Source organism: Caretta caretta, chromosome 20 (genome assembly GCF_965140235.1).
Source record: "Caretta caretta isolate rCarCar2 chromosome 20, rCarCar1.hap1, whole genome shotgun sequence".
Classification (NCBI taxonomy): Eukaryota; Metazoa; Chordata; order Testudines; family Cheloniidae; genus Caretta; species Caretta caretta.
In genome coordinates this window covers 19,587,249-19,599,913 of record NC_134225.1, presented here as the reverse complement: position 1 = coordinate 19,599,913, position 12,665 = coordinate 19,587,249, and the positions used below count along the sequence as shown (strand labels likewise).

At 56.5% G+C, this 12,665-nt stretch overlaps 1 protein-coding gene across 1 annotated transcript in view; it reads left to right on the top strand.

The window, feature by feature from the left end:
• The window catches only part of ADGRE1 (adhesion G protein-coupled receptor E1), a 31,648-nt gene that overhangs the window by 15,734 nt on the left and 3,249 nt on the right, over positions 1–12,665 (top strand). The window contains exons 15-23 of the mRNA XM_075121766.1: positions 431–507; positions 1,392–1,475; positions 2,711–2,888; positions 3,774–3,893; positions 5,202–5,383; positions 6,390–6,560; positions 6,870–7,064; positions 7,781–8,016; positions 9,757–9,823. Of these exons, the coding sequence (XP_074977867.1) occupies positions 431–507; positions 1,392–1,475; positions 2,711–2,888; positions 3,774–3,893; positions 5,202–5,383; positions 6,390–6,560; positions 6,870–7,064; positions 7,781–8,016; positions 9,757–9,823 (1,310 nt within the window). The remainder of the gene's footprint in view (positions 1–430; positions 508–1,391; positions 1,476–2,710; positions 2,889–3,773; positions 3,894–5,201; positions 5,384–6,389; positions 6,561–6,869; positions 7,065–7,780; positions 8,017–9,756; positions 9,824–12,665) is intronic.

Here is a 12,665-nt window from a genome sequence, read left to right as displayed (position 1 = left end):
GGCTCCTGCTGCCCACCCTGGAGTGCGACCCTGGAGCTCTCTCCGGGGAGATTGGGAGACCCAGGGTTGTACATCAGGCAGAGAGGGGGAAATTGACCCCTCGTGTCCCGTATCTCAGGTGCACGTGCTACCCACTGGGCTATCGTTGCCAAGGGGTTTTGTGGGAGGCGGCATCACCCCCCCCTCCACTTCTCCTTGAAAAAGTGTGACCAGACTCCTGGATGTGAATCCTGCGTGAAAATAGGGATCTCCCTCTTACCCAGATCTGGGGTCAGCAAACAGTGTGGCTTGCTTGGGTAGTAGCCGCTAGACCTGGAAGTCACTGGTTTTACCAGCAGGTTTTTTAAACCCTTTGCATCCTGGCTGGGGATGCCCAGGGATTTCATGCGCCTTTGATTTTTTTCCCTTTTTTTTGTTCATTTCCTCCTAGAGGTCGCTTCAAACGATCCGGTGAGGAAATGCCACAACCAAAGGCTGGACGTGGCTCCCGGCTCATCCCCAGACGATGTACGTATCCCAGCATAGTTGACACGCCCCGCTGATCTAGGGACCCTCACGGCAAAGGCCGTGTGGGGGACGCTGGCTGAAATTCTTTAAAGCGGCTGAGTGATTGTTTTGGGGGTGCCTGCCTTGAGATGCCTTCAAATGGGCCTGAGTTTGCAGGGAGCCGGCGTTCGCCACTTCCTGGGCACCTTTCAGGAACCTTGCACGAGTGCTGCCATGTAGTTGAGTTGCTCAATTTCATCTGCAGTGCGGCCCTCGACGGCCACAGCAAAGCTACTGGCTCTGAGGATTTTAATCCATGGGGCAAAACATCCTCATCCCTGCCAGTGAACCAGCAGCAAAGTGCAGGTTGCAGGAGATTGACAAGAATCTTCAAATCTTTTGTGGGTGGAAAATCCCAGTGTAGGAAGCCATAGCTCCCCGCAGCCCACTCCCCCCCCCCCCGACCCTAGCAGCACCAGTCCCGATCCTCACGGTACCACCAGTAGAACCTCTGGAACCCCAAATCTCCCTTGTCCCTTCCTGCCACCCACAATACTTTGCAGTGGCACCCTGGCTTCAAGCAGGGTGCTGCAGAGACCTCTTCCCCCTCCCCGGACCAAGATCTGGGTCCGCATTGTGCCAGGTGCTGCATGGACACATAGGAAGAAGCAGTCCATGCCCCCAAGACTTACAATGGAAGTGGACAAGACAGGATTAGTGGCCCCACTGTACAGGTGGGGAACGGAAATGGTGAGAAATAAAATGACTTCCTGACTGTGCTGCAATTTGAACCCATGGGTCCCAGCCCCATTCCTTGACCACAAGACCAAACTTCCTGCTGTACGACTGACTTGGTGTTGTACGACGGGCTTTCCCTTCTGCTCCGGCCCCCTCCTTCTGCACAGGCTGCCTTCTGCACTTTATTGACCTCCACCTTCAGCGTCTTGGGAGACCCCTACGAAAGGAAGAACTCCACCGTCTCTCTGGTGGTAAGAGAAGTCTGGATGTTTTATTGCAGCTTTCAGTCTCTCTGGACCAGAGGTGGGCAAACTACGGCCCGCGGGGGCCCACGGGACCGTCCTGCCCGGCTCCTGAGCTCCTGGCCCGGGAGGCTCGCCCCCGGCCCCTCCCCCGCTGTTCCCCCTCCCCTGCAGCCATGCTGCCGCGTGGGCAGTGGGGCTGCCAGCTCCTGCCGCTCTCAGTGGCATGGAAAGGGGCGGCGGTGTGCGCAGCGGTGTGGGGGTTGGGTCGGGGATCCGGGGGGCAGTCAGGGCATAGGGAGCAGGGGGGTTGGATAGGGGGTGGGATCCCGGGCGGCGCGGTTTGGGGCCGGGGGTCCCAGGAGGGGGGAGTCAGGGGACAAGGAGCGGGGGAGGGGTTGGTTAGGTCAGGGGTTCTGAGGGGGGCAGTCAGGGGGTGGGAAGTGGGAGGGGGTGAATAGGGGCAGGGGCCAGGCTGTTTGGGGGGCACAGCCTTCCCTACCTGTCCCACCCCTGCTCTAGACCCTCTTGCATCACCGAACCCCCACCCCACTGAGCCCTATAACTTGGGGGTGGGTGGGTCTCAGAATTCCCTGGAAGAGAACAGGGCTGATGGCTGGAAAATGACACCCTGCTAAGGACGGCCAGCACTGGGGCCAGCTCCCGCCTTCCGAAAGGCACAGCTGGCCTCTGATTTCCGACCTTTTCTGAGCTGGGTTTTTTGCTTCTCCTGAGTCGGTGAGTTCTTTGGGGAGGGAAGGGATGACCCCCAGAGGCCATTGACGCAGCTCCAGAAGGGCTCATGCCACCAGTCCCGCACGGAGCTGAGCTGCCCACCTGCCAGGCCCGGCTCTTGCTTCACCAACCTCTTGCTGTCGAGAGATCTAATCGGTGCCACGCCGGCTCGTGGCAGGGCTGGACCGGGGAAGCTCAGCTTTAGAGGCACGAGCCGCTAGTGCTTGAGCCAACAGGCTGCAGGCCTGAGCTTAAGCCCAGTGAAGTCATTCAAAGCCTCCCGTTGGCCATGGAGCGGACCCCGGCCCTGTAGCTGGCTCAGACCTTGATGGACCAGCCACTAGAGGGGGCATGCTGCACACGTGGCACCTCAGGGCAGGTGGGACGAAGGGCAGCTGTGAGCGTGCCCATCAGCAGCTCTTAGGAGATTGGCCGACCGTTGCTGGGGTAACGCAGCACAGCCAATAAGAGCTCTCTCTCTCTCTCTCTCACCCCCCCCCCCCCCGTAGAAAGCCGCTGCGGGATTTGCCTCCATCCTGGAGCAGACGCCCTCCTGGTCCAACCTGAGCATGGAGCAGCTCTCTACCATGGCCACCGTCTTCCTGCAGAGGGTGGAGAGCGTCCTGCTGGCTGCCTTCGCCAACCCCACCAGGAAGGGGAGCCAGACCATCCAGATGGAACAACTGGGTAGGAAGCTGGGTTGGGGGCGGGGGGGTCAGAACAGGTGGCCACTGCACATCACAAGCAGCGTGACTCAGCCCAATAGGGATGGAGCCTGCCTGGTGACCAATCAGCAGGTGCCATATCTAGTTAGCTCAATTTCTCTATAGTCTCCTTATTATGAATGTTACGGTATCACCTATTTTTTCATGGCCTCCGTATTATGAACATTACGGTATCACCTATTTTTTCATGTTCTCCCTATTATGAACATTACGGTATCACCTATTTTTCCATGACCTCCCTATTATGAACATTACGGTAGCACCTAGAAACCCCAGCCGAGACCGGGGCACTGTTGTGCCAGGCGCTGCACAGACACGGACGGAGAGACAGTCCATGCCGCGAAGAACTTACAATTTAGACAAACAAAGGGAGGCTCATATCCCTATTTTACAGAGGTGGGAAACTGAGGCAGGGAGCTGCAGTGACTTGCCCAGGGTCACACAGGGATTCAGTGGCAGAGCTGGGAATTCAGCTTGGATCTCCTGAGTCCCAGGCGACTGCCTGAAGCACAAGGCCATACCCCTAGGTCCCAGCTCTTTGGACTCCAGCCAGCGTGTGCCGGCAGCTGCAGTTCCCATTCTCAAGCAAGGCCACATCCCCTGCCCCCATCTACAGCTCCCCAGTCTCCCCTTGTTCTTAAACCCCTCGGGAGAGGCTTGGTCCAAGGGCCCCATGAAACTTCCTCCCCATCTCTTTCCTGTGGGCCTCTTCCCTTCAGCTGGACGTGTCTCTCCATTTCCTTCTCTCTCTGCCACACCCGTGGCTCAGCTCTGCAGAGCAAGTGATGGCCCCTGCCCGAGGAGCCATTGTGCTGTATCAGACCATGCTCTTTCCCCCTCTCCTTAGATGTCCAGACCAAAGTCATTGAGGACGGCTGCCCCGGAAAGGACTCAGTCATCAGCCTGGAAGTCAAAGGGGAGACCATGAAGATTAGCTGCAGAACGATCCAGGGAACAGTGGCACAAGGTACATCACCACCACCAGAGGGTGTGAGGCAGATTTTCCAGGCTTGCTTCTCAGCTGCCCCATTCGGGGTGGGAATGGGCTCCCCCAGCCCTCACCACCAACTGGCAGTATTGCACAGGTAAAGTACAGGAGGTTTTATACCCCTGGAAGCATCACTGGCAATGGCAGGAGATTCCAGCTTAGATGGACCATTGGTCTGTGCTGACACAGAGAGATGAGAAAGTGAATTAGATGCACTATTTATGTGATTTGGGGTGGCTGGGGTATGGGGTACAGGGCTCACAGAACAGGGCTCTGTGATGGAATGGGAATTCCTGGGTCCTTACGCCTACAAATATAAATTCCTTCTGTCCTAGTCAAGCTTACTAGAATAAAGGGAACTAGAAGAATTAAGAATGAGGGCTGGTCAAAACTGTTCCATCTACACTGTACTTCAATGGAAAACTGGGTCCTCGGAAAATGCAATTCTTCATGAAGTGGCTGATTTCTGCAGAAAATGTAGATTACATGTTGAAAAACTGGCTGCCCCAAATGTCCTCAAACCTGAAATATTTTCTGCTTTGGGCTGAAGAGCTAAAATATTTTGATTCTGAAATCGTGTCCCTGAAGCCTCATACTCCCATTCCCCTCCACAGGCTAGGGTCTCCAGCCAGGCTTCGTCTCCCATGATGCACTGTGGCTAGATGATTGCCCTGGTGCATCATGGGAGATTCAGTCCAACCAGGGAGCCTGGCTCATAGAGGAGAAACAGGAGCACGAAGCACCTGAACCACAACTCCCAGGAGGCATTGCAGTGGCATTTTCAAATCAAAAATTTGGTTTCCATCCCCCCCGCCCAAACTCAAGATTTTCACCAGGGAAAAAAACCCTTTTCCAACTAGCTCTATTAATATGAGATGTTTTGAGAAAACCGTCTTCAGGGGCTCTCCAAAAACTGTCACACATTTGGGGGGGATTTTCAAGATCCACCCACCCCTTATAACACTGAAACAAACACACAACATTAAGGAGCCCTCTGCCCCCTGTTGTGTTCTGTAGTTTACGGACAGCCCCTCTGTCTTATCATCAGTGCCAGCTGAGCTGCACTGGCTATCCGGACACCTGGGTTCTCTTCCCAGCGCTGCTGCAGGTTTGCTGTGCTGTTGTGTTACTTTTCTGTGCCTCATTTTTATCCGTGTGTGGGTCTAAAGCAATACATTACCCAGCTCCTGAAATGGGGGAGTTGTACAGTGCTTTGAGGGGCCCCCCGGTGGAATGTGGGTAAAAAAGCCGCTAACTCACCTGGTTTCTCCTTGGGGATACTTGCAGCCCGGGCTGGAGTGGCGTTTGCCTCCTACATGGGCATGGAGTCCATCCTGAATGGCAGCTTCTTCCATGGCCAAAGGGCCACCTCAGTCTGGATGAATTCCAGGGTGGTGAGTGCCGTCCTGACCAGCCAGACCAAGACCGATTTCCCGGATCCAGCCAACTACACCTTCCAGAACCTCATGGTAAGGCCGGCTGCATGTCTCTCCGTGAACTGCTGCTGGGGTTGATTCCGACTTTTCAGGAGCAGCCTGGCTCCTCTGGTGGGGATGCTGCATTGAATTAACTCTCAGGTGGGGAGGAATTCTTGTGTTGTCCCCCAAGTGTGGTGCTCCCTTTTGGGGGGAAGGGGGGGATTGAACTCATGATCCAAAAGTCTGAATTTCTGCTTCAGCCGCTAACAGGCCACTTCCATTATCTGAGTCAAATCTCCCACCACTAGGGCTGGGAGGCAGGGGAAGAGAGCAAAGAGGAAAACAGGGGAGACAGTGTGGCCTAGTGGATGGAGCACTAGTGAGAGATCTAGGTTCTACTCCTGGTTCTGCTACTGGCCTGCTGGGTGACCTTGATATTTTCCCTCGCTCGGTGCCTCAGTTTCCCCATATGTCAAATGGGGGTAATGATAGTGACCTTCTTTGTAAAGCGCCTTGTTAGATGGATGGAAAGCACTGAAGAGCTAGGCGTTAATACTAGGAGCAGGGATAGATTTGCTTTTGCTTCATTAAGGCAGACGCAGAGTCTGGGAGCCCTTCAGAACCACCCCATATGTGTTCTCTGGCCCACTCTCTGTGGGGGGCGATGGAGAGTCTTGTTAACCCTCTGCCCTACTGTTCAGTATTTGTGCTAATGCACAGGCTGAAATGAGCGCCCCCTTCTGGCAGGAGCGGCTCATCGTGTGAGAGAGCCCTTGATGCCAAGCGCTTAGTCTGTCTAGACAAAGGGTGGGAGGGGAAACTGAGGCACAGAGCAGGCGAGTGATTCAGTCAAGGTCACACAGCAGGCCAGTGGCAGAGTCAGGACTAAAACTCAGGTCTCCTGAGTTCCACCCCGTCCACTGGCCCGCACGGCCTCTGTTAGTCTGCCTCTCAAGCGCTCTCTTGGAGTGCCTGACCCGCTCCCCTGGTATCACGTTTTTTCCATCCTGCGTTATTCCTTCCACCTTCCCCCCCTCCCTTTTTTTTTTTTTTGCAGCCAAGCAGCAGCCCTGACCAGCTCATCTGCGTCTCGTGGGAGGCCACGGCCTGGCGTGGCAGCTGGTCTCGGGCAGGGTGCGGGGTCCTGCACAGCAATGCCACTCACACCACGTGCAGCTGCAATCGCGTCTCCAACCTGGCCGTCCTCATGGCATCGGGGGAGATAACGGTAATGGGACCGAGGCTGCGGGCTTTGCTGGGGGACATCAGGCACCCTCTCAGCCAAGGAGAGATTGAAGGAGGACAAGGAGGTAGTTCTGGGGACGTTTACGAGGAGCCCCTCCCCGGCGTGGGGGTGGGGGGCAGCGCTGGAGAAAGCGCAAAGGGGCTGGGGTGAGCACTGGAGGTGGGCATCATGGGCCGATCGCAGGTGGTTCCCCATTCCATGGTCCCTCCACAAAGCCCCAGCTGCATTAACTGCCCCGCGTGGGATGATTTGTGGCCTCCTAACGAGCCATCTGCCCCGCCTCCCCGATAGGCAGGCTTCCCACTGTTCCTCGTCTCCCACGTCGGGCTGGCCCTCTCCCTGCTGTGCCTCTTCCTCACCATCCTCACCTTCCTCTTGAGCCGCTCCATCCGCAACGTGAACACCTCCATCCACCTGCAGCTCTGCCTCTGCCTCTTCCTGGCCGACCTGCTCTTCCTCACCGCGGTGGACAGTCCCAGCCATCAGGTAAAGCACTCCCTCCCCCTCGCAGGGTGCCTAACGTGGCAGGCAGAGTGGCCTGGTAGATAGAGCACTGGGTGGGAACTCTGGTGACCTGGGTTCTAGTCCTGGATGTAAGTCCTGGCTCTGTCCTTAACCTGGTGGTGATGCTGGGCAAAGCACTGTCCTGTGCCTCAGTTTCCCTATCTGTAAAATGGGGTAATGATGCTGACCTACTTTGAAGAGTGAGTGATCATTGGGTATGCAGCTAGCGGTGGCCTTTAGGACAGAAATGAGATCCTAGGGGAGAACCCCTTCTTACAATGGTAATTCCCAGGGGTGTGTTTGATGCAGGGGCACCAAGCCCAGGGATGCTCATTAGAGGCTGTGAAATAAAAGAATCATAGGACTAGAAGGGACCTCGAGAAGTCCTGGTTAATGCAGGCTGAAGGCCCCAGACCTCGAGTGGGCTCTTTGAAATGCCCCCCCCGCCCCCCCCGAGCTAGGGTTTGTGTGGCAGAAGATAGTGGTGGCTACAGTGCCCTGGGGGTAGGGTGGAGGCAATGCTCAAACGTTATTTAGCCAGGCAGCTGGACACAGACCCCGTGGTTCTCTCCGGCTCGCCAGCTCCCGCCCTGTTCTGCACAGTGTTGCCACTAGGGGTCGCCCTAAATGCCGGCCTGGCCTGGGGAACCCCGCAGAAGCAGATCCCTGCGCTCACGCGGGCGTTCTTCCCTCCCCAGCTGGCGTGCGCCATCATCGCCGGCCTCCTGCACTACCTGTTCCTGGCCTGCTTCGCCTGGATGTTCCTGGAGGCCGTGGTGCTCTTCCTCACCATCCGCAACCTCGGGGTCGTCAACTATTTCAGCACCCACAGCCCCAAGATGCGGCACCTAAGCCTCTTCGGCTACGGCTTCCCCACCCTGGTGGTGGCTGTCTCGGCGGCGGTTATGCCCCAGGGCTACGGCAGGCAGGAAAAGTGAGCGCCCGAGCTGGGGAACTGGCCCTTTGCGACCGCGGCCCTTTGCAATCGCTCGCTGCGCCCTTCCACGGCCAAGCGCCGCAGTGGGGTGAAATGAGGGGCCTCCTGGAGGACAGGCAGGAGGCTGCAGTGGTTAGGGCATGAACATGTGGTAGGGGGAGATGCAGGTTCAAGTCCAAACTCTACTACAGGCCGGGTGCTGCGGAAGCCAATTCGCTACTCTGTGCCTCAGTTTCCCCAGGTGTGAAATGAAGATAACGGCACTGCCCTGCTGCACCGGGGCGCTGGGAGGCAAAATCGATTAAAGATTGTTGGATGCTACAGTGATGGGGCCTTATAAGTCCCTAGAGGTAGACGGTCCTAATCTAAGGCATTCTCTGCATTAAGGAAATTTGATGTACTGTGGTTAGACCTGCAGGCCAAATTTGCTGTGTGAGTACAAAAAGGGGAGTGAAGAGAGTAGGTCCTGTCTTACGCTAGCAGTGTGTGTGTGTGTGTGTGTGTCCCAGCACTCCTCAGTGAAAGATGCTCTGGACCAGTGGGCATCTGCCTCAACAGCTGTGCTGTTGTCATTCATGAATGAATGAATCAGTTTCTAGCACAGAGGTGGGCAAACTACGGCCCGTGGGCCACATCTGGCCCGCGGGACCTTCCTGCCCGGCCCCTGAGCTCCTGGCCCGGGAGGCTAGCCCCCTCCCCTTCCCCTGCTGTCCCCCCTCCCCCGCAGCCTCACCTTGCTGCGCCATGCTCTGGGCGGCGGGGATGCAGAGCCCAGCCTGACCCGGTGCTCTGTCCTGGTGCAGCCGCGCTGCCAGCCACCGGTGCTCCAGGCAGTGCGGTAAGGGGGCAGGGAGCGGGGGGGGGGGGTTGGATAGAGGGCAGGGGAGTTCGGGGGGTGATCAGGGGCGTGGACAGGGGTCAGAGCGGTCAGAGGGCAGGGAACAGGGGGGTTGAATGGGGGCAGGAGCCCCGGGGAGGCAGTCAGGAAGGTGAGGAGGGATTGGATGGGGTGGCGGGGGGCGGACAGGGGACAGGGAGCAGGGGGAGTGGATGGCGCAGGGATCCCGGGGGGGGGGCAGTCAGGAAGGAGAGGGGGGTTGGATAGGGCCACAGGGGGCAGTTGTCTGGGGGGTGGTCAGGGGACCGAGAGCAGGGTGGGTGGGTGGGCAGGGGTCCCGGTGGGGCAGTCAGGAAGGAGAGTGGGGGTTGGATGGGGTGGGGGGGGCAAGTAGGGGCGAGGAGTCCGGGGCAGTCAGGGAAAAGGGGTGGTTGGATGGGGCAGGAGTCCCGGGGGGGGGCAGTCAGGAAGGAGAGGGGGGTTAGATAGGGCCCGAGGGGGCAGTTAGGGACAGGGATCCGGGGGCGGTCAGGAGACCGAGAGCAGGGGCGGGTGGATGGGGCAGGGGTCCCCGGGCGAGAAGCAGTGGGGGGCGAGAAGCAGGGGGGGTCGGATAGGGGGCGGGGGCCGGGCCATGCCTGGCTGTTTGGGGAGGCACAGACTCCCCTAACCGGCCCGCCATACAATTTCAGAAATTGCGGCCCTCAGGCCAAAAAGTTTGCCCGCCCCTGATTTAGACTGTGCTGGGCAGGGCAGGGACCGCCCCTCACTCCGTAGCTGTGCCCAAGGGGACTCCAGTCTCGGGGGGAGCCTCTTCGGGTAGCACTAATCTCAAGGGGAATCGCTGCACCAGGCTGCTACTGTTCAGTGAACCTCACGTTAACCTTTTGTTCTTGTAGCTGCTGGCTCAGCATGGAGAAGGGGTTCATCTGGAGTTTCCTGGGACCGGTGTGTGTCATCATCGGGGTACGTATCCACTGCGGCTTGACCCTGCCGCCTCCCGCAGCACGGTGAAGTCTGGAGCTCTGCCTGGCTTCCCTTGGCTCTGGCTAAGCACTGTGGGCCCAATTCATCCCCTGGTGTAGTGCTACGGACCTCGAAGGAGTATATGCCAAGGAGGATTTTGGCCCACTCGGGGAATGGGGTGATAAGACCCACCAGATCCACCCTGCGAAAGCCAGTTTGTGCAATGCCGTAGGCATCACGTTGGGACTTCAGACCATGGGGCCAGATCCTCACCTGGTGTAAATCAGTGTTGCTCGGGTGATTTCAATGGAGCAATGCTGATTTGCACCAGCCGGGGATCTGGCCGAATAATCATACCGAACAGCAATACGCTTGCTTTGGATGGCAACAATTTCTGCTTCTGCTCATGTCAAGACCCTGCAGCTGCCCGGCACATCCCTTCCCCAGAGCCTGAGGCAAATCAGGGTCTGTGACCGAAGAACAGACAAACAGAAGTTTATTAATGATCTGGAGGATGGTGTGGATTGCACCCTCAGCAAGTTCGCAGATGACACTAAGCTGGAGGGGAGAGGTAGATACGCTGGAGGGTAGGGGTAGGGTCCAGAGTGACCCATAGGCGCCGACTTCTACTCACGCCGGTGGACGCTCGACCCCACTCTGCCCCCTGCCCCGCCCGAACTCCACCCCTGCCCCCCCATTCCAACCCCTTCCCCAAAGTCCCCGCCCCAACTCCGTCCTCTCCCTGCCCCTATTCCGACTTCCTCCCCAAATCCCTGCCCCTGCCCCGCCTCTTCCCCAGCTTCACCCCTGAGCACACCATGTTCCCACTCCTCCCCCCTCACTCCCGGAGCTTGCTACGCCGCCAAACAGCTGTTTGGCAGCAGCAAGCCAAGCCCTGGGAGGTAGGCGGAGGAGCGGGGACACAGCCCTCTCAGGGGAGGAGGCGGAGGAGGAGGTGGGGTGAGGTGGGGAGGGGAGCTTGGCTGTCGGTGAATGAAGAGCACCCACTAATTTTCCCCCATGAGTGCTCCAGCCCCGGAGCAACCGCGGAGTCGGCGCCTATGGAGTGACCTAGACAAATTGGAGGATTGGGCCAAAAGAAATCTAATGAGGTTCAACAAGGACAAGTGCAAAATCCTGCACTGAGGAAGGAAGAATCCCATGCACTGCTACAGGCTGGGGACCGACTGGCTAGGCAGCAGTTCTGCAGAAAAGGACCTGGGGATTACAGAGGACGAGAAGCTGGATATGAGTCAGCAGTGTGCGCTCGTTGCCAAGAAGGCTAACAGCATGTTGGGCTGTATTAGTAGGAGCATTGCCAGCAGATGGAGGGAAGCGCTTATTCCCCTCTATTCAGCTCTGGTGAGGCTACACCTGGAGTAATGCGTCCAGTTTTGGGTCCCCCACTAAAAAAGGATGTGGAGAAATTGGAGAGAGTCCAGCAGAGGGCAACGAAAATGATCAGGGGGCTGGGGCACATGACTTACGAGGAGAGACTGAGGGAACTGGGCTTGTTTAGTCTGCGGAAGAGAAGAGTGAGGGGGGATCTGATAGCAACCTTCAACTACCCAAAACAGGGTTCCAAAGAATATGGAGCTCAACTGTTCTCAGCGGTGGCAGATGACAGAACGAGGAGTAATGGTCTCAAGTTGCAGTGGGGGAGGTCTAGGCTGGATATTAAGAAACACTATTTCACTAGGAGGGTGGTGAAGCACTGGAATGCGTTACCTAGGGAGGTGGTGGAATCTCCATCCATAGAAGTTTTTAAGGCCTGGCTTGACAAAGCCCTGGCTGGGATGATTTAGTTGGGGTTGGTCCTGCTTTGAGCAGGGGGTTGGACTAGATGACCTCCTGAGGTCTCTTCAAACCCTAATATTCTATGATAAGAACAGCCATACTGGGTCAGACCAAAAGTTCATCTATCCCAGGATCCTGTCTTCTGACAGTGGCCAATGCCAGGTGCTCCAAAGGGAATGAACAGAACAGGTAATCATCAAGTGATCCATCCCTGTCGCCATTCCCAGCTTCTGGCAAACAGAGGTTAGGGACACCATCCTGGCTAATAGCCATTGATGGACCTATCTTCCATGAACTTATCTAGCTCTTTTTTGAATCCTGTTATAGTCTTGGCCTTCACAACATCCTCTGGCAAGGAGTTCCACAGGTTGACTGTGCGTTGTGTGAAAAAATACTTCCTTTTGTTTGTTTTAAACCTGCTGCCTATTAATTTCACTTGGTGACCCCCTAGTTCTTGTGTTATGAGAAGGAGTAAATAACACTTCCTTATTTACTTTCTTCATATCAGTCATGATTTTATAGATCTCTATCATAGCCCTCCTTAGTTATCTCTTTTCTAAGAGTATGTCTATACTACCCGCCAGATTGGCAGGCAGCGATCAATCCAGCGGGGGTCGATTTATTACGTCTAGTCTAGACACGATAAATGGACCCCTGAGCGCTCTCCCGTCAATTCCTATACTCCATCGGAGTGAGAGGTGCAGGCGGAGTTGACGGGGGAGCATCAGCAGTCGACTCACTGCGGTGAAGACTCCGCGGAGAGTAGATCTAAGTATGTCGACTTCAGCTACGTTATTCACGTAGCTGAAGTTGCGTAACTTAGATCGATTCCCCCCCCCAGTGTAGGCGAGGCCACGCTGAAAAGTCCCAGTCTTATTAATCTCTGTTCATATGGCAGCCGTTCCAGACCCCTAATCATTTTTGTTGCCCTTTTCTGAACCTTTTCCAATTCCAATATATCTTTTTTGAGACGGGGCGACCACATCTGCACGCAGTATTCAAGATGCGGGCGTACCATGGATTTATACAGAAGCAATATGATATT